At 48.2% G+C, this 21,375-nt stretch overlaps 1 protein-coding gene across 1 annotated transcript; it reads left to right on the top strand.

Annotated features, from left to right (window-relative positions):
• The first annotated feature begins 14 nt into the window (after positions 1-14).
• Positions 15-20,354, top strand: COTL1 (coactosin like F-actin binding protein 1). Its single transcript, XM_071440769.1, has 4 exons — positions 15-231; positions 557-639; positions 10,981-11,138; positions 19,038-20,354. The coding sequence occupies exons 1-4, from the start codon at positions 155-157 to the stop codon at positions 19,146-19,148; spliced, it is 429 nt and encodes a 142-aa protein (XP_071296870.1). The 5' UTR covers positions 15-154; the 3' UTR covers positions 19,149-20,354.
• The last annotated feature ends 1,021 nt before the right edge of the window (positions 20,355-21,375 follow it).

Below are 21,375 nucleotides of genomic sequence, written 5' to 3'. Positions count from 1 at the left end.
GGCGGCGGCGGGGGCGGGACGGCCGCGCTGCGCGGGGCCAGGCTCGGCTCGGCTCGGCTCGGCTCGGCTCGCTCAGCGCGGTGCGGCAGCAGCGGCGGCCGCGGCCCCCCCAGCTCCGCGCCGCTCCGCGCTGCCCCCCCTCCCCTTCGCCCCCATGGCCACCAAAATCGACAAGGAGGCGTGCAGGGAGGCGTACAACCTCGTCAGGGACGATGCCACCGAGGTGAACTGGTAGGTGCCCCCCCGGCATCCCCCCCGGACGGACAGCGGGGCGCTGGGGCTCGCCGGCCGCTCCCCCCGCTCCCCAAAGGGTGAATTCTGCAGATCTCACCCCCTTCTCCTCTTCCTCTATTCCTAAAGGATGAGTTTCCACCGCCTATTCTTCCCCATCTCCTCCTTTCCCTTCCTAAAGACTGTGACTGTTCGATGTATTCTTCGCCCTCCCTTCCCCCATTCCGAAGGGTGACTTTTAAACGTGTTGTTCCCCTTTCCTTCCCCCCATCCGGAAAGGTGACTTGTAACTGTATTATTCCCCTTGTCTTTTCCCTCCCCGAAGGGTGACGTTTAAGTACAATGGCTCTACGATCGTCCCTGGAGACCAAGGGGTAGACTATGAAACCTTCAAAAGGAAGTGCACAGGTAAGCTCCGTCTCCGCTGCCTTGGCCCCTTTCCGCCCTTCCCGCTGCCCGCGGCCAGGGGCAAAGGACAGGAGGAAACTTGGGGGGACTGGGATTAGTGCTGCTGCTTCCCTGCCCGCCCTGTCCTGCGGGATCGCCTTTCCAGCCCCACCGAGTGCAACTCCCCCAAGTCCAGAGTCCAGCGGGTCCTTTGTCTCACCCTTAGACTTCACGTCCTTTGGGCTCTTCCTCCCCTCTTTGCACAATCTTTCACTGCTCCTCGGTTATAAACCAGATAAAACGCCCGATAAGCAACGGCCGCCTTGTTCGGCAATGCAATTTCAGGGCAAACCCGACTCGGTTGTGGCCAGAAAGATGTGGTCGTGCAGATCGTTGGGAATGAAATACTTAAAAAAATCCTTCTGAAAATCATAGCACTAAAGTGACTGCCGTTGGAAGGCTTGCTGGGGTTTTTTAAGAACACAAAACCTGACTGGAGGGTGGTGGTTGCAAAGCGGGGCTGGAACAATACAGCCCTGCAAACAATCGAACAATCGCAGATGTGGCGTTGCACAAGCGCAACTGTTGCGGCTCCAGGTTCAAACGTGGCACTGGATTGTGGAGCTGCCGGCTGTGGAACGTTCAGGGCAGGAACAAAGCCTGGGGAAAACGAAGATAAATTCAGGAGTGTTTAACTGCCTCTGATCGTGATTTTTGATGAGTTTCACAAAGGGGGGGTTTGATTTTTATCTCAGTTTTTATCAGTTTTTCTCCCATCTTGGCTGCTAGTTAACACTGTCACCAAGTGCAGTGAGATACGGAGTATTTTTTACTAATACTGGATTATAACAAAGACTTACTCACTCAGCCAGTTACTGTACAATCAATCCCCTGCATTTTCAGAATTCTGTGTCTGAACTGTGGAGGAATTGTGTTGAGCAGTCTCTGTCCTCCCAAGGTGGGGCAGTTCATGGGGACACCGTGGGGCTGGGAGTCCCAGGGCTTGGCTGGGCTTTAGGGAGTGCAAGGGGAGAACTCCCAGCAAAATAACTGAGGGCAGGACAGCTCTGATCTGACAGGAGAAAAGTGTATTTTAGTCCTTGGAAAGGAGCCATGAAATGATGATGGTTTAGGCTGCTCTGCTACGATGTTGGCAGTGGGGTCTCACCGAGATCAATGCAGCCACTTGTTTCCAGCTGTTCCTGAGAACCTGCAGGGAAAATTCTCAGAACTAGGAAAGGTCCTGTTGTGGTTGGTGTCAGAAGAGCTGATCCTGCACTGCAGGAACTCCTTCCCACTCAACTCTTTTTTAGTAGGCAACAGAAGGGAAAAGCAATTACCTGGAACCCAGGGAATCCCAGGGCTCAGCACTGTGGAAGTTCATGGCAGTGGTTAATTGTTCCCTTGGGAGGTCAATGACTTCAGGATCTGAGTTCTCTGTCTCCTCTCCTGAGCATCTCTGCTGTCTCCAGACACCTGAGGCTTGCAGGGGAACTTTCCCCATTTATTTTGTCTCATTGCCTTTATACAGTTCCTGTCTTCCTTTTTGTCTGAGCTGATGTTTAATGCTTTTTCTGGAAGGGAGCCCCTTGAGAACTTGGCAAAGTCCTTTTCTGGAGTGGCTGAGCAGGCAGAGGGGCTTTGGCAGAGCACAGGCAGGGGTTGGGTTGGGGAGGATGAGGATGACAAATAGTGGAGGCACACACTGCACTCTGGAGTGGGGCCACATCTGTGTTCTTAACAGGGCTTATAAACAGGGTGCTCAAAGCAAGCTGGCCCCAAGATACAAAAAAAGGAAATTTTCCATATTTTAGAAATAAGCTCAGTAAGGAAAGAGTTAAATATAGGGCACTTGTGGGGTATTGTTAGCCTTTAATGGGGAGCTAAATCCCATAGAGCTGCTCCATTGCTCCCTGTTCCTCCCTTCCCTTTCCCTTGGCATGCACCTGCTGAGAGCTGTTCCCTGGCAGACCAGGGCCAAGAAGTTGTCCTCAAAGGCACCTCTGGAGCACAGCTGTTGGAGGCTTTAAAGAAAGGCAAACTGAGGTGCCTGGTCCTTGGCTGAGAGCTGAAAAAGATCTTCCTCCACCCACGAATTTCGGTGCTGCAGTTGGGGAAGGAAGAGATGCAAGTTTTGGAGCCTCCATCTGTGCAGCAAACCTTCACCTGGCCTGCTAGACATAGTCAGGGATCAAACCTTGTGCCAGCAGTGAAGTTGGAGCTTTCCTTCCCATCTGGAAGAAAGTGGAAGTAGAGTTGGTTGGAATGTTTCTACTGAAACAAAGTCAGTAAAAAGAGTAGCAAGGGATGGGAAAAGCTGTTGAATATTATTTATTCTTGTTGCTCCATCTCTTTCATCCTGGTCTCTTCCATCTCCTTTTATATTCCATCAGAGGGGAGATGAGCTGCTATCAATGCAACTAGCTTCAAAAAGAGTGATTAAAAATCTAAAAAATCTTGGTATCAGAACAAACTTCTTTGTTTTGAATTCCTGTTGTGTGAGAAACACTGCCCTGAAAGCCACAAAGTGCAGCAGCTGCCTCTGGTAGAAGCTGAGCATCACTTGGTGGTTGGAGGTGAGAGCAGGAGCTGGGATTGCAAATCTCAGCGTGCAAAGAGGCACCGTCGGAGCTGCACTTTCTGCAGCAGCTGCTCTGAGCTGCAAACGACAGTGTCCCCGCTGTCTTTAAGAGCCATTCTTATGAAAAGCACCTTGGTACTCACAGCTCCCCTTGTTGGGGCTGGGCGGGGTCGCTGTGTGCTGGCTCCTGTGGCTCTGGGACCAAGAGGGGCTTTTGTGCCAGTTTGGAATCTCCTTGCCTGTGGTGGATGTCCTGCCTTGTGCAGTGACACAGGTCAGTGGGCTGTTGGTAACAGCCCCTATTTTTGCTTTTTTTCCCCCCCTATCCATCACCCTTTCCATGCCCATCACTGCCTCTGCAAACCTCCTTGGGGAACCAGCGTGGCTGGGGACAAAGGGAAAGGAGAGAAACTGAAATTGCTTCTTTGAGAGGAAGTAGCAGTTGAGGGAGGCCGTGTCAGAAACCAGCTCTGCACACCTCCAGCCCTGCTCTGGGGCTGCTGGGGGAGCACATGTGCCACAGGTGCTGGGCTGGGGCAGGGAGGCCCATGCCCTGAGCCAGGAGCTGCTGCTGGCCCTGCTCTGGGTTCTGTCCTCTGCTGTGCTCTCAGATACACCTCCCACATCAGACCTGCATCTTACAGATCCTGGCATGGGGCCTTTTCTTCCTTCCATCTTCACTATGCTTTGTGTAGGAACAGAAAGGTTGAACAAACAGAATCATTAAATTATCACATTTTCCCCATCCCCGTATGGGGACAGCAGCTGCCACTCCTAGAGGAAGGAAATGTGGAAAAAAAGAGCTCCTTCAGTGCCCTCTTGTTCAGGGTCCTGGGGTGATACTGCAAATACAGCCTGACCCTGAACTCCTGCTGTCAAGGTCTGTTTGTCTCAGACAAATCCAACACTGCCTGGGAGGCAGCAGACCCTGCCTTAGAGCCTGGCATCCATCCTCCCTAGCCCCCAAAGGCAGCCCCACGTGTGTGACACCTCTCCTCCAGCCTAGCCCAAAGCAAAGCCACAGAGGATGGTTTAGGCCATGGAGGTTGGTTGAAACCAAGGAGGTTGGATTGAGCCATGGAGGTTGGTTTAGGTCAAGGAGCTTGGTTTAGGCCATGGAGGCTGGTTGAAGCCAAGGAGGTTGGTTTAAGCCATGGAGCCTGGTTTAGGCCAAAGAGGTTGGTTTAAGCTAAGGAGGTTGTTTTAGGCCAAGGAGGTTGGTTTGGGCCAAGGAGGTTGGTTTAAGCCATGGAGATTGGTTGAAGCCAAGGAGGTTGGTTTAGGCCAAGGAGGTTGGTTTAAGCCATGGAGATTGGTTGAAGTCAAGGAGGTTGGTTGAAGCCATGGAGGTTGGTTTAAGCCATGGAGATTGGTTGAAGTCAAGGAGGTTGGTTGAAGCCAAGGAGGTTGGTTTGGGTCAAGGAGGTTGGTTGAAGCCAAGGAGGTTGGTTTGGGTCAAGGAGGTTGGTTGAAGCCAAGGAGGTTGGTTTGGGTCAAGGAGGTTGGTTGAAGCCACTGGACATCCCTGGTGGCTGCTGGGGGCTCTTCCTCTTGCAGTCCCGTCTAATGGCCAATGTACTCCCTAATGGCCAGTGTCCTGCCTAATGGCCAGTGTCCTGCCTGTGCTGGCCCTGGTCTGACCCACAGGCTCTGGAGACCAAAGCTGAGGGCATTCACTGTGTCAGGGTCACTGAACACCCCCTGTGGACACCCCCTGTGTGTTCTGGCTGAGACTGTTTTGGTTGGGTTTAGCAGCACAGATTACCTCTGCATTAAACAAGGACTTGATTCAAGGCTTCTGATCCATTTTACTTCCCAGCTCCAGCTCTTGCTCTGCAGATGGCCTGGCTCCAGAGGAAACATTAATTTGGTGGTTAGTACTACGTGCCATCAGTACACTTTGAAAAAAAAAAACAAAAACAGCTGAGCTGGTGCATTTGAGGCCAGAAAGAGATAAGAGTTGAAGGTTATTGTATGGAAGGATGTGACAGCTCTTAGGATTTTTTTTTTGATGTTTTTAATTTCAAAGTCTTACAACTGGGCTGGTGATGCTATTGCTGAGAAGAGCAGAATGAGTTACTGCTGAAATGACATCCTGTGGAACTTTTGTGTGTGTCTGTTGTACCTGACTGCCCTGGACATTGCCTTAGAGTCTCTATTATGAAGCAGCACAGCATCACATTGGCTCTGTCTGTGGTTTAATTTCATTTTTTTTAGTGTGTATTTTGCCATGAAAAAAATGGAGTGGTCAGAAGGCTGGATTTCCCCCCACCTCCTCCCCATGCCATATGTGAACAGCTGTTTTCAATGCATCTCTGACAAAAGAAATAATGAGCCTTTTATTTGGAAAGCCTCAGTGCAGATAAATAATTGCAATGACAGCATGAAATGGGATAGTTATTCATGTGTCTGAAAAGATCAGCCCAAAACCACACTGGGCATTCAGCAGCAGGAAGAACAGAAAATCTTTAGAAGAACAGAAAATAAATACCCTATAAAATCATTTAGGATTGACATAAAATATTAGAAAATAGAAATAGAACTGGCTCCTAATAAAAATACAAGTTTTTTGGGGTTTAGATCAATTGTCCCAGAAAGCCTGGGCTGCACATTAAAAAAGTAGGAGCTGTGAGTTGAGAGATCACCAAGGTAACGTTGGCACCTGAGGTTGTAGGAAAGATTTGTAAAAACACACGAGGACATATAATGAGATAGGTGCTTATCTGCATTTGGCTGCATCTTAAGTTGCTAAAATGGGCCTTGTAAATCAATCTCCTACTGCTTTTGTTTTTCCCCTTCAGCGTTCATCTCTCCTGCTTTCCCTTGCTGGCTATTTCAGGGAAGACCTGGGGCCATGGGTGGCTTATGGAGTTTGTCACCCTGCCCCTGTGCCCTCCCTGCCTGTGTGGACGTGCTCTAGGCAGGGTCACAGAGATCTCCTGGCTGCCAGCTGGAGCCAGGCTTAGCCTGGCCCTGCTGTGGGCAGGGTGTGGCTTTAGGGAATATTCTCACTGATTTTTGTGGGAGTAACTCATTGGGTCAGGGCCTGCAGTGATGGTAACTCTTGGTTTTGTGGTAACTCTTGGTAACTCTTGGTTTTGTGATGGTAACTGCTGGTAATTCTTTGGTTTTGTGGTAACTCTTGGTAGCTCTTTGGTTTTGTGATGGTAACTCTTGGTAACTCTTGTTTTTTTTGTTAATCTTGGTAACTCTTTGGTTTTGTGATAGTAACTGATGGTAACTCTTGGTTTTTTTTTTCATAAGTCTTGGTAACTCTTTGGTTTTGTGATGGTAACTGATGGTAGCTCTTGGTTTTGTGGTAACTGATGGTAACTCTGGGTTTTCTGATAGTAACTGATGGTAGCTCTTGGTTTTGTGATATTCAATTAAAATGGCTGTGGGTCTGCTTTTGCCATCCCGTGGTGGGCTCAGGAGCAGGGAAAGAAGAGCTTTGTACCTTTTGCCTGCCCTTTGTTTGGGGCCTGCCTGGCCCTTCTGGCCAACCATTCCTTCCTTCAGGGAACAGCTGGGTCCCCTTTTGCTCCCACTCTGCCTTCAGTATCCACCCAGGTCAGGAGAGGAGCCATGAGTGTCACTGGGGTAGCAGCTCCCCCCTGGAGCAGAGAAGCCACTGTGGGGTCACTGTCCCTGCATTTGTGTCCCTGCACTCACGTGGGCCACCCTGAGTCACCTGGAGAAGGTTTGGTGCCCCAGCAAAGCCCTGTGGTGGGGTCTGAGATGATTAAATGAACACTTTGGGGTGGAGCAAGGCAGCCCTGCACAAGAGCTGTGAGCTTAGTGCAGGGTTTAAGAGGAAAAAACAGTGTAGGAAGAGGGAAGGAACATTTCTGTCTGCACTTGCAGCCACGTGACCACGAGGCTGACTGAAGAGGTGGAAAATTGACAAATTAATCCAAAATTAATCCAATTGAAGCAAACAAATTAAATCTTCATGGAACCTGTCATGTGCTGTAGTAATTCATGTTGGACAGAAGACAAAAGCAGGTCAGTCCATCACCTGCCTGGCTGCCTGTGACCTTGATTCAGGAGGCAGGTGAAGCTGGGAGCAGGGATTTTACCATGGCACATCTCTGGCCTGGCCACTCAGAGCCCTCAGAACCCTGATGGTTTGGCAGTGCATTTCTTTCCTGCAGCTATTATCTTTTACTGGTGACTCACTGCATTTCAATCGAATGGGGAATTTTTCAGTACAGCTGAACCAAAGCACTTGAGTGGATGTAGAAAAAGGGAAGGATACCATGAAGGAAATCTCTGTAGTTTGGCATCAAGCTTTGTTGACAGCCAAGGGCAGCTTAATCAGAGTATTTGGAAAATCCTGTCTTAGTGATAAATAAAGAGTTTGGAGAGAAATTCCAAGTGATGCTCGTTAAGGCATTCATTGTGCTGCTCATTGTTTGTCCAGCCATTGTGAAGGGAGCCGTGCTATTAATTGAATAAACATTGTTAATTTCTGCTGTTCGGATCCTGCGTGATCTCAAATAAAGCTGCTATTTCCGTTCTCCCCAGACCAGTTATTCACTTCTCTCTGCCCTGAAATTCATGTCTCAGTGGCTGGGAAGGGGCGTGACACAGCTCTGGGCAGGATTTCCTCCTTCAGGGGCAATCTGTGCTGTCTCTGTCTGATTTGTTCTGCTCCCCTCATTCCCAGCAAATTCCTACAACCACCGTGAGTGCTTTTGTGTGAGCAGGGGCTGGTGGATGTTAATGCCTTGAGGTTTCTCCGGGAATTGGCACTGATGGCATTGATGACTTCCAGCGTGGGGAGTTGATGTGGCAGGGTAGAACTGATGAACTGTGAAAGAGGAAATCTGGGAGGAGGGAAGGACTCGCGTTTTGATCCCCTTATCACTCCGAACACGCTTCAGCCTAATTGTGAAACTCAGCCACTTCTGCTCGGGGATTTTGACCTGCGCTTGGAGAGGCTTATAGCCAGGCTGAGCTAGTGCTAAAAACCTCTCCATCCGTCCCTGATGCCCTTTTAGGAACTGAGACATGTTAATTGCTCAGGGCTCCAATTCACATTCCCTCTGGCTTTGTGTGCAGCGTGATTCACACCCGGCACAGCAGCTAAGGCATCACGTTTGTGCTAAATATCCTGTGGCAGCTGAAGAGCCTGCTCTGCCTCCAGTGGGGTTTAAACTCCATGGGGAGACAGGAGGAGACAGGACCCAGTTGGGTGTGACCCCCTTCAAGCCCCCGCAAGTGAAGCAGCCCCAGGAAAATCTGCCCAAGAGGTGACTCAGAGCCCCAGTCCAACCTCAGGTGCTCATGAAACTTACAGGACATGGTGAAGTAAGGGTTGGTCATGCTCAGGTGATTTCATGGATGAAAGCTGGAATTGCTGCATTTGGCTCTCTTCAGTGTCATGGAGCTGCTTTCAAACAGGATGGGCAAGCACTGGAAGTTCTGCTGAGAAGCAAATCCTGCTGCTGCCAGTGAGCTTGGGTTAATGTCAAAGGGAAGTTATTCTGACAGACAAATTCATAGAATCCCAGTGCTGGAAGGGGCCTTAAAGATCATTTCATTCCAGCCCCATCAGAAGCAGGGACACCTTCCACTATCCCAGGCTGCTCCAAGCCCCATCCAACCTGGCCTTGGACACTTGGATGGGGCATCCCTGGAGCTCCCTCTCTGTGCTGCTATGAAAAAGCACTGGGTTTTCACATTCATTATCTTTTGTCTACTATCTTTATCACAAAGGGGCACATTGCAGTGTTCAAGCTCTGTGACAGCCTCTGTTAGAAGGGACAGGGATGAAAACCCCCAGGCTCAAGGTGGGGACTGAGGGCTCCATGGGAAGGGCAGTGACACCATTGCAGTGCAGGAGCTCCCAGCACTCTGGGACTTCCAGATCTGTTCCCAGAGGAGCCACAGAGCAGTTCTGGGCAGTGTGGCCTCCTTTGCTGTCAGAGCTGGCTCCTGGATCTGTTAATTGTAACATTAGGGGATTTACTGTCTCTCTTCACCTTGGGTATTTCCTGGCTGTCGCTTCATTTATGGCTCTAATCAATCTTGGGAATAGGATTTGCTGTCAAACCAGCAGCCCCCACGTGCATTTCCTACACTCACCAGTAGCAGGGCAACTGAGAGAGAAGTTTTGTTTGCCTGCATTGTTGATACACGACTCTTTCTCTCCTTCCAAAGATCCATCTGGATTTTTCCTCTGAATAAGATCTTTCTTTTTGTTTCTATTTTGAAATCTTCAGAGGAGTTTGTTTTGAACATTGTACTGGCTCACACACCCCCCCTACATCCATTTTCCAGTTTGCCCAGTATTACTCAGTCAGTAACAAAAAAATAAAAAAGAACAAAGAGAATAAAACAGGGAGAGCAGAAGTGGATTTTTTTTCAGACTTAAAAAAGTCTTCTCTTTTATCAAGGAGAATTTGTCTTTGTCCACACTTTGGCAAATCAAAGTGTTAAAGAAGCTCTGAGATCTGTTAGCTTGCAGAGAATATCCCATTTTTTTTTTAACATTGATTTCTAGCAGCTTATTTTCAGGGGATGAGCAATTTAGAGCTGCTTCTCCCTTGTCTCCAGAGCTCCTGGGGCTGTCCTGGCTGCTCACAGAGTCTGCTGGGGATGTTGGCAGTCATTCCTACACCTGGAGCCTACATTTTCACCTGGCAATTAGTCAACCCAGCAAATCCCTCTAAGGCACATTGAACTGGTCACAACAAGTGTGCCAGGAATACCAGGAGTCTTCTCTAACAGCAGGTTGGTTCTTCTGCTTTGAGTCACCTCCTTTAAAAGGCCTCGAGTGACCTCTGAGAGATGACGATTGAAATATTGATTATTAGAAATATTCCACAATTGCACAAGTGTCCATCTGCTCTGCTTTCTGCCCTCCTGGTGGAAGGTTCCAGCATCCCTTGGAGCCTGGGGATGCAGGGGGATGGTGCTTGCTCCTGATCAGGAAGCTTCCAACTGCTCCATGAGTCACAGGAGATGGAGGAAGGAGCTCTTTGAGATAAGAGTCTGCAAGGTTGTCACACATATGGCCAGGCTAAATTAGTCTGGTGTGATGTAGCACAAGCCAGTTGTGAAACAAGGATCAGCACAGCTCTGAAGCCCAGGACTTTTCCCTCCAGGGCTTTGGAAAGAATAGAAAAACACACCTGGGCAAGTTATTGCAGATTTTTTTTTTCCTCCTTCCTCTCTCCTCCTTCTTGTAAACTTATACTACAAGTGAGCCAGAAATGGATGGAAGGAGGGAGAGAGATCAGACTTGCACAATGGCCAGTTTCCGGTAATGTTACAAAATGTGACCCTAATCCTGCTATTCTGTAAGAAAGAGACATGAGGATATGGTACTGGTTTCTGGTAATGTCATAAAGTGTGAACCTAATCCTGTATTCTGTAAGAAAGAGACATGAGGATATCGCTGTCTTCCCTTCTTCACCAGACCTGCAGATGAATCATTTGGCTGAATGTGTAACTGGGGTTAGCCCTGTGCTCTTGACCTGCCTGCTGACTGTATTTTAGCCATTTCCACTGTGGAGTGGGGTGTCCAGCACAGCCAGTTTCCTCCCAGTAACTCAGAGAACCCAGAAGGGGCAGAGCCCACACGGGCAAAGCACACCTTGCAAGCACAGGGCGTGTGAGCAGAGCGCTGTCCTGCCCCCCGATTCCCAAATGCTGGCACTGAACACAGGATCAGTGTCTTGCCTTGGTTTTTGAGAGCAGTAGGCTCACCCTGGAGAGGGGAAGGCAGGGATGTTGCTGGTTTTAATCCTTTTGTCCCTTTTTTGCCTCCGCAGACGATGTGCGATTGTTCGGCTTTGTCCGATTCACCACCGGCGATGCCATGAGCAAGAGAGTCAAGTTTGCCCTCATCACCTGGATTGGAGAGGATGTCAGTGGCCTGCAGAGAGCCAAAACTGGGACTGACAAGACTCTGGTCAAGGAAGTAGTACAGGTAACCTCTTCCTTTTCCTCCTAACCACCAGCTCCCATCGCTGCTCTCTGTACCAACAGCAGCAGGAGGGAGAGAGAGGGAAGGGTTGGCTCATCCTCCAATTTAGGAGTTAATCCTTTAAAAAGAAGACAGTTTCCTATTGCCTGTCTTCCTCCTAGCAAGGCTTAACATCTGCCCTTTGAGCACTCAGGCATAAAGAAGCATCTTTTGAGCTTAAGGCTGCCTTAGCTATTTCATGAGGAGGGGATTTCTGCACTCCCCTCCTTGTCACCGCTGAGATGTGTCCCATCCCCTTCCTTGCTATGGAAATAATTCCCTATTGAATGATCATCAGCAGTATTCAGTTAAGCAGGTAAAATTAAACAGGAAAACCCACACCCTTGTTTAAACTTCTCCAGAGGCCTTTTGCCTTTGCAGGGTGGATTTGTGGAGCTAATCACCCAAAGTCTGAAGTCCCCGTGGCACCAATTAACTAACAGCTCTTAATGGCTAACTAGATGTGAACAGGCTTTGTTTGGCCTTGGGCGTAGCAGGGGAAAGAGAAATGTGCTCAGTCCAAGTGAGAAGAAACAACAGCCAGGAGAGAAGTGACTGTGGGAGGCACAGCTGAGACCTGGCTGTGATGGAGAGGATGCTGATGTTTGGAATGTTTCTTCTGGGGGAGAATTTAAAGCAAGATTAGCTCTTCCAATGAGACAGAGAACCAGCTCACCAGAGCATGAGAAATGGTTTTGTTTATGCTCTTGGAGAATGGGCTGATGAGTAAATTAATCTCCCCTCAATAACTGGGCTCTTGCCAGTGTAAAGAAACCTCCCAACAGGACACTGGGATGGGTGAGAATGAAGCCCCCTCAACTCTTTGGTAGTTTATATGATACAGAAGATTACATTTAGATAAGAAGAATGAAGATAACACATTCCTGTCCTTCCAGATGATAACCTCTGGTGCTGAATGTTTCAGAATGACAACTCAGAGGGGCCTGTTCTCCAAAGAAACTTCCAGAATGATACCTGAGAGACAGGAAAGCAAGTTTCTGCTCATGGGAAGCAGCTGAAACTGTGTAATTGTAGCTGAAGTTGAAATTATAGAGTACTAATGAATGACTCTTAGATGAGTCACTAAGCCCAAGATTTTCTTTAAAATCTGTTTAGACAATGTATTCCTGTTGAGTTGAATAGCATTCCTGAGCACTGTGCTCAGAGCTGTCCCTAGGTCTGTTACATATAATTTGCAATTTCACTTGTTTCATCTTTGATTAGTAGTCTGTACAAGTTAATAATCTGGTGGAGCATTAACCATTCTTAGCTGTTACTTAAAAGCTTTCATATTCCAATTAGTCTGTACTAAAATATAAAAACAATACAACTGGTGCTTGGTACACTTTTACTGAGCAACCTTGTCTATAAATGCTTGCAAAGCATTTCTGAATGTCAGAGCAATGGTGATCTCCTGTCCAGAAGAAATTATCTTGACAAGTATTTTGAATAGTTCTTGATATGCAACTGAATCCCTCTGAGTGCAGTGAGATAAAGCAGAACCATTTTCTTCTTTTTATGCCTGTGACCTTGCAGGTAATCTGTCAGAATAAATAAGAAAGTCCAGCTGAAATGTAATGGAGGGTATTTATCCCAGAGCTATTTCACTCTTAGCAGCTCCCTTGACCTTCAGGTACATTCTCAGTGTTCTGTTTTTTACAGAGGTTTTTTTGAGATGTGAGTTATACATAGAAAAATACACTTTTTTTTTTTTTTTCTGTAATGATAAACTCCAAATCTGAGCCAGTGTTGGTTCATCATTTGGAATAATCAGTACCCTAAGGTAGGTTTTTTGGTCTGCAAACCCTGAACAGGTGCAGTTGCGCCCACCCTGTGGAAGGGTGGCACAAGGAGGATTTTGTACAGCTTTGATGTGCACAAGGGACAGCTTGGGATTCCAGAAGAGCAGCTCTTCAGTCTGAGAAGCCCTCAGCAAAACCTGAAGGGCTCTCACAATCTTGTACTGTTTGACTCCTGTAGGTCTTTATTTAAGACCCAAGTGTGAGGAGATTCCTGTTTTATATCCTGTGCTGGATGGGTGAGCTGGGCTCAGCAAACACCAATAAATGTTGCTGTTCTTGTGAGACCAAGGGAAAGCCAGGCAGCTCAGGCACCTCCTGCCAGCACAGCCCAGCCCTGGGACAAAGAGGATCCCACCAGGGATGGTTATTGGGCTCCCAGAAGCACCTGCCAAGGTGGAAAAAAGGAAACCACAAGGACATGAACTGGTGAGGAGTGGGTTATGGGCTGTGAACAAAGGGATGAACCATCACAGAGCAGAGGGAGGAACTGGGCTGCCCTGGCTTTTGTGTTCCTCCCTGGGAAGGAGGAGCAGGTGCTGTGAAATCCATGGGGAGGTGGCTCTGGAGTGCTGATAGTGAGTGCAGGAGGTTGCCAGAAAACCTCTCAGGAAGAAAGAACAATTGATTTTTAGCTGTAATAACTGTAAAATGACAGGGATGGATCTCATCTGCTACAAATAGCTGTAGTTCTTCTGATCTGTACTAGATGAGAGCCAGGTCTTCTGGCCCTGCTTGGACCTATGCTCATTAGCTCTTTAATGTTGTTGGAAAATGGGTTTTGAGTTTATTGTATTTCTTTTGGATTGTAGACAAATCCATTTAAGGAACTATCAGGAGCTATTTTTTCCCCCATAACCATTTATTTTTCCATCCTTTCCTCCTTAACTCAGCTGGAAATGTTGGCTCCAGCCTGCAGCCTGGTCCAAGCAGTTCAGCTGGGAGCAGATTGGAAGTAAGGCCAGGATGGGGAACAAGCATTTACCTGTAAAAATGGGTCTAGCTAACTCCTACAGTGTGAGACTGCTGTAAAATGGAGACAGGGAGATGCACAATCCCACCTCCTACCCACTGGGCTCCTCTCCATGCCAAGGACAGATCTAATGGGGGAGGAATGGCACAGAATTTCCCACTGCAGGTGGCTGCTTAGGATGTTGGGGAGATAATTTCTGGGGAAGAGTCTAAACCTGCTCCTAGAACAATCTAAACAACTGGGAATTTCATGGAGCAGTGACTTCTGCATCTGTTTGGCAGAGCCATGTGTCACCCTGTGGCCAGGCTGAGCTGGCAGATGTGTTCAGAGAGCCACCCCACAGCACTGGTGTCCCCTGCAAGCTGCACTTTGGTCACCAGAGCCCACAGCAAGGACCAGCCCAGGCACTGGGAGTGGCACCTGGTGCTGCAATGGGGTGGTTCTGATGTAAACACCAAAGAAATGGAGCCAGGGCTTGGTTTCCCTCTGAGTGCTCCTTCCTCTCTGTGAACTCTGTCCCTTCACGACTGCATTTCCTACCAGGAGATTTGAACTCTTCCTTAGGCAGCACTGGGGTCTTTTTCCTGACAGGGATGAATTCATGTCCTGCAGGACTCTCCCAGCAAAGGAACTGCCCAATCTTTGCCAGTTTGTCAGATTTTCCATGGATTTTGACTCTGTTTTCATCAGCACTCCTTCCCCCACATAGTCATGTGCTCTGTTATTTCCCTAATTCATATTCAGGGTAAAACAGCTCTGTTTCTGAGAGCAAATATTCAAGGCATTTTATTCATCATTATTTTTGGTGAGGAATTCATCTGGCTTTCATGATGTCAACAGCTCTGCTGGGTTCCTGTTTTGCAGCTCACACCCAGATATTTTTTTTGCTCACCTTTCCCTCTGGATTTCTCACTGCACTGATGATCTGTCCCATGAGGGAGCAGCCACTGATGGGGGCCCTGTCCCTGATCTTGGGATCACACAGAATTCCCTGTATGTGCTTTGGTTTTCTCTTATCAGTACAGAGTCCTGAGCAGAAGATGAAATAGCTGAATTAAAGCAGGAGGTTTAATAGCTTTGTTGGAGGCAGGAAATCAAACTCACAGGCAACAACTATGTCACAGTGGCTTTGAGAGTTACTCATGAGGGTGAGTGAGATCCTGCTGGGAAGGTCAAACTAAATTCTCCTTTTTTGGTTGTTTTTCCTCTTCTGGTTTACTGCAAAGGCCATACCAAATGGATATGGATTTATAAGAACTCCAAGTCTAGAGAAGAGGGTCAGAATCAGCAGCTTCTCATCTCCCTGTGTCTGACACACAGACTTGTGACTCTTCCAGTGGGATGAAGCACAGCAGGGAGAATTTGCAGAGCAGCTGAAATGCAGCTCCCATTGCTGAGACAAGTGTTTGCCAGAGGTTTGGACTGGCTTCTCTCAGAGTCTGGAACTGGTCCATGTAAAATTGGCAGGGAGTAGATTTGAAGAGAGGGTTTTTGCTGAGCTTGGAGTCTGACAGCTGAGTGCAGGAGCAGGTTTGCTGTGGGACTGGGACTCGGACCATGCTGGAAATGAAACCTGGGAGATGTCACCTCCTCTGCACTGAGGATGAGGTGACCAGTGCATGGGAATGGTGACAATAAGCACAGTAGAACTGAGAGTTCTGAACATCAGCAGAAGCTGCTGGAAGCCCCAGTAAAAATAAAATAAATAAAAAATGGCAAGAAGCTGCTCAGCTACCTGGCACCCATCTGTAGCTGCTGGGAAGTGTCTGTGGACTATACAAGGATTTTACTCCTGGTTTCAGGCTTCCCAGGCTGGGATTTGTAAGGACCTCTGCAGACCTGGTTTGGTACAATATCTGCAACATACGGATTTTCCCTTGGGCAATTTAAGGAAATTTTATGGCCCATATGCTAAACATTCAGGGCTTGGAAGAGAGGAAGAAAATCTACTCCACCTTTTTTTTTACTCCCCCTTTAAGTTGGCTGGAAGAAAAGGGTTGGGCTTTCTGCACAAATTTCATGTTTCCCAGGGAGGTTGCAGGCACCTTTTTTGCTCCTGCATGGTTGGAGCCCTCTCAGTCTGTGCCTGGTGTGGCTGGCACAGGGGATGAGATTCCAAAATTGTGACCCCCAGGCACAAAGAGGAGCTGGAGCCAGACAGGAGCACTGGAGAACCAGGAGTGAACCTCAGCATTTCTGTGTGCTGTTCACTGATTTGAGAGGCAAAGCAAAGAGGCTGTGGCCACTGTTGTGTTGTGAGAGTGATAAAGATAAATGGCAGCATTGTTTTTGTTATCTGGAGGCTGCTGCTGACTGGGGTGAAGACAAAGGCCAGAATTCACTGGCAGGGCTTGCTGTGGTTGTAGAAAGCCTGGGGCTGGGGGGAGGAGAAGGGAAAAGGAAGTGGAGGATGTAAGATGAAGACACATGTCAGCAAATCAAGGGCCCAAACATCAGGGTTATGCCCTGTACCTTAGGATTTGCAGCCTGAACTAAAGCTCAGCCCCAGAGAGCTCAGACAGTAAATTCAGGGTGATGAGGGAGGCTGTGGCTGGAGAAGGTCAAGCAGGGTGTTAAAATCAGAAATTCCAGGCACCAAAAGCATCTTCCCTCCTTGGGACCAGGCTGGAGGAGACACCGTGGTGGGTCAGAGCTGGTGTGAGGAACCAAGGAGCACCCTGAGAGAATGGAATAAAGCAGAGTTATTAATAGCAGTGACCCAGATTGCACTCTGAGGGTACAAATCTGGCACAAGAGGTGGCCCAGTCAGCTAAGAGGATATTTAAGAGTGGCTGGGAGCAGACCCCATCTGGCCACTGCTAGGGGGACCCTGTTCATTCCTTGCAAGGTGTTTTGGTGGTGCTGATGTGAAATGGTGGCTGATGCCCACAGATCATCACCGAGCAGTCATCTGGATAAATGTCTACTTGAGAAGGCATCTGAGTAATTATATTTACTTTGTGGCACATGTGATGAATTCTCCTCTGTTTGGGCATGAGTGCACTTGCAGTTTCAATTTCATAATCAGCTGGATTCTGCAGAGTGGGCATTGAAGAAAACCCTCCCCACACTTAGAAAATACACTTTTCATTATAAAATACACTTTTGCATTGAAGAAAATCCTCCTCACACTTATAAAATACACTTTTTATGGAATCCCTCTCAGTAATGGTTTTATTGAACTGCCTCAGTTCTCATAAAGCAGGGCAAAGACTCACCCTGGAATCATGTAGTCTTGGATAATCTGCTCCCAAGGTGAAGAAAATGTGTTAAACCTGGTACCATAGAAAAGGAATTGAAAAGGCTCAGCTCCAAACTCACATAGGAGCATCAAACAGCTGAAAATCCTGGGGTGGGTCTTAGCAAGGGCTGAGCTTTGCAGAGATGTCACCCTGGAGACCTGGAAGTAGGACACTTGTGAGCATGACTAAATCTGATGGTTTGGGCAGTTTGCCTCTTTATTTCTATCTTAAGAAAAAAAAAGAAAAAAGAAAAGAAAAAGAAAAGGCTTTGTTTTCCTCTAAAAAGCAATGTCTTTCCCATTTTCCCTGGACCCTGCCAAGCCGTGGATGAGTGCCTGTGCTGTCCCCACGGCCAGGAAAGCCGGGCATTGCCGGCAGTGGAGCAGGGCTGTCATTGCTGAGCACTCTGTAGCTGCCCCCAGGCACAGCAGAGCTGCTCCGAGGATTTCCTGCGGTGTGAAACAGGATCAGGCACAGCCCAGAGGGGGGAGGAGGGAGCTGTTCTCCTCTCCTTTCCATCTCTCCCACCGCATGAAAGAGGTGCTGAGGCCCTTTCAAGCTGCATCCTCCTCCACCCCCCCTTTTATCCGACTCTGATCCCAAACGGAGACCCTTGGGATGCTGCCAAATAAAGAGCTCTCCCATGGCTTAGAGGCTGAAACCAATTAGAAGCCCCCCCTCCTGTTGTGCCAGGGCTGTGCCAGTGCCAGGGAGACCCACGCAAGATTCCTGCTGCCCTCCCAGAGCGTTCCCTCCTTCTCCATCACCTTTTGGGGAACTCACTGCCCAGGGATTGGGGCATTGCAGATTCCCTGAGATGTCTCAGCAAATTTGTTGGGATTTTAATTCATGTTTTTTGGTGGATGCTTGTGTTTGTCATGTCTGTGGCGTGGGGGAAGGGAGGCTCATGCAGTGCTCTCAGTTGTGGTTAGGAAGGGGAGGAAAATGCTAGAGCAAGCAGCAAGCAGGCTGTTTGCTGAGATGGCTGTGCACACACATGGATGCCATGCCAGCCCTGCTGGGAGGCAGGAAGGACAGCCCCCAACAAGGGAAAAAATCCCTGAGCTGCCACTGCTCTGACAGGAGCCCTGAAGGCGCTCTGGACCCCACTGTGCTCCCAGCCAGCTTTTCTGTGTCCCAGCCTCACATCCCAGCCCTGCCCAGCTCCAGGAGCTGCAGAGGGAGGAAGGAGCTCCTGGAGGGAGGAAGCTGCCCTGCAGCACACGAGTGCATCCACCCAGGAGCTCACCTGGGACACAAGGCACAGAGCCTGTGCACAGCCTGTCTGGGGCAGTGTCTGGCTTTGGCCACAGTGTGGAGATGAGGGGAGGAGGCACTAAATCCATGGAGGGAGCTGTGTTTGCCCCTGGGAGCATCCCTGTGCTGCTCAGTCCTTCACAGCTGTGACACTGTAGTGGACTCTGGTGTGGTGCTGTTCTTTTTTTAGGAGAAGGGGCCCTAAAAAGGGCACAGAGAGGATTAGTGACTTGGCCAAGATTATGCTGAGGGTCAGGGCTGGTCAGGAGGTCAATAATTTGGAGTGTTTCAGTTCACATACTGCTTAAGGAACTTGACCTAACCTGGCCTGTGCATCTCCAGGAAGAGCTGCTGCACCCCTGCATTGGGTCTGTAGCCAGTGACTGTGGAATACATAACATTTTTCCAGGTGAAGTGTTGGGCTTTGCCTTCACCAGCCCTCTGTCTCATCCACAGCTTGCTATTTATCATCCCAGCCACAGGAGATCAGGGTGTGCAGCTCAGACACCCAGGGAAGCTGGATAACCCACCTTCAATCAGCTAATGAAAAATATTCCCCTTTGTTAACAGGCTTTTTCTTTGTCTCTTGCAGAACTTTGCCAAAGAATTTGTGATCAGTGACCACAAAGAGCTGGATGAGGATTACATCAAGAATGAGCTGAAGAAAGCAGGGGGGGCTAATTATGATGCACAGACTGAGTAAAGGCAGGAACCTCCTGGCACCATCACCTGCATCTGCAAGGGAGGGCAAAGGCACAACAAACTAACACACCTGAGAGATGAGGCAACTGAACTCCCCAGCTTTCTGTGGCTGCACCTAAGAACTCCCTTTTTTTTGCATTCAGAGGACTTTTATTTTCCATTCTCTCTCATGAAACATTCCTCTCTGGGGCTCTGTTTTTCTTTTTTCCCCCTTTTTTTACTCATAACTCTGTTTCACACCTGTGGAATTTAGGTTTGGCTCTGCTTTGGTCCTACTCAGCCCTGTGTTTGTAGAGGCTTGCCACTGTGTCCTTCTTCATGTCTGTGTGTTTTACTTGGGCTCAACCTGGTCTCTGAGGGAAGAAAGTTTTGGGGGAGTTCTGAACATCAATTACTTTAATTTTTGAAAAATTTGTTCTGACTGATATTCTTGGGAATAACATTATTTGCTGTTCTAGGCTCAGATCAGCTTGAGATGACTTCCCTCAAACTTTGATTAAATCATCTAAGCAGAAATGTCCAGCTGAGATGTTATCTAACAGCTTAAACAACAAAGCCAACAAACAAAACCATTTCTTTGACTCCTGATAAATGGGAATAAATTTGCCTTAAACATTGCTTGACAGTTGCTATGCTCTGTGCTGCATCTCTGTCCCTCCCTCTTAAAAATAAGATCCACCACAATCCTCAAGTGGGTTTTGTTGCTTTTTTGGAGGTGTCACAGCACAGTAAACTGAGGGGCTTAGAAATGTCTGGATCTTGGTCACTATTTTGTGTACGTTGGTCTCTGGGTTTGTATCTGACTTTGCTAATGCTGGGGCTCAGGAGGTGAAACTGAAATGCATAGATGTCCTTTTTCAATGATGTCTGAAAAAAATAGCAGCTGCTGAATCCTTCCCTACCCCTGTTCCCCTGGTTATTCTGCAGTTAAACACAACATCTTCAGTTCCTTGGGGCCTTTGGCAGGGAACCAAGGGATGGGGCAGGGCAGCTCCATCCCAGCTGGGGTTAAATGTCCAACAGCAGAGGCCCAGAGAAAACCTGGGCTCACTTTGGTACCAAACTGTTTGTTTGGGGGGGGCTCCTTTGTATGGCTTTTGTTTTTCCATCCAAGGTAACTGTGCCCAGAATGACCTGTTGGGAGAGGCCGTGGGGCTTGGGACTCAGCGCTGTAAATCCATGACACAATAAATGTTTTTCAAGAACAGTTCTCAGTGACTCTGTTGTTCTTTTAGCATCCCTGCAACAAACTCATATTTAGAAGGTTTCTTAATCCTTGGTGGGAAGCTTTGAGCTCCTGCAATCTTGGGGCTATAAGGAGAATTAAACACTGGCTTAGGTGTAAAATGATCCCAGTGCCTGCAGCCCTTGTCTGCTCCTCTCTGCCCCAAAAGGCAGAGGTGACCACAGTGCACCTGACACACTTTTTGTTCAGCAGCTCTGCTTCTCCATTTCCAGTGCCAAAACACCAAGTGGGAATTGTAATTAGGTCAAAGAGAATTTCACAGCCACGGAAAATAAATGTAGAGAGGTCAGGAATAGATTTGGGAACAAGAACAACACTTTCAGACAAGTTTTGCAGCTTCCTGCACAGGGTTACATGGGGCATTACAGTTCTGGACAGGACTTCCTAAACCTTGCCCTGAAAGAAGGAAAATGGTTGTTTTTTACAGGACTGACAGCAGGGACAGGTATCACTAATGGGAAGGAGCTTTGCAGAGAGCTTGGGATGCTCTGAGGCTTTGCCTTACTGGTTCAGTGGCCACCATAAACTTGAATTTGATACCCTGTGGCACAAATCTCTGCCTGCTTGTGAAGCCTGGCAGCACCATCACAAGAAATTCATCAGCACCAGCTGTGGTGGGGCTCAAAGAAGAGGCAAATTAGCTTTTTGAGCCTTCAAAGGCATCTCAGCAAGACAAATGGAGCACTTGTGTTGCCTTTGGCAAGCTGGGTCCAAGGATGGAGGCAGAGGAGGCATCACCCTGGCTGTGGTTGCTTTGCTATCCTTAATCCAGTCCTCAGAACACGGAAAATCCCATATTCCCTCTTTGAATAACTTCTGTGGTGTACTGGCACATGGACTCTGCTGCTGAGCATAGGAATATCAAGTTTGCAGGAATTGCATGGTAACACATGAGAAAAATGAGAAGGAATTACTGATTTGTAATATGAGGATAAATCCTTGTGGGAAGATAAAGGAAAAAAGTAGCTTAATGAATGAGAGT

Source organism: Agelaius tricolor, unplaced genomic scaffold, assembly GCF_023055355.1.
Source record: "Agelaius tricolor isolate 1412-34295 unplaced genomic scaffold, bAgeTri1.0.p SCAF_15, whole genome shotgun sequence".
Classification (NCBI taxonomy): domain Eukaryota; kingdom Metazoa; phylum Chordata; class Aves; order Passeriformes; family Icteridae; genus Agelaius; species Agelaius tricolor.
Note: the sequence above shows the minus strand (reverse complement) of the source record. Positions and strands in the feature narration are given on the sequence as shown.

Coding starts and splice junctions, on each gene's coding strand:
- COTL1 (XM_071440769.1), top strand. CDS start 155: ATGGCCACCAAAATCGACAAGGAGGCGTGCAGGGAGGCGTACAACCTC. Junction 640..10,980: donor CTTCAAAAGGAAGTGCACAG/GTAAGCTCCGTC, acceptor TTGCCTCCGCAG/ACGATGTGCGATTGTTCGGC. Junction 11,139..19,037: donor TGGTCAAGGAAGTAGTACAG/GTAACCTCTTCC, acceptor TGTCTCTTGCAG/AACTTTGCCAAAGAATTTGT.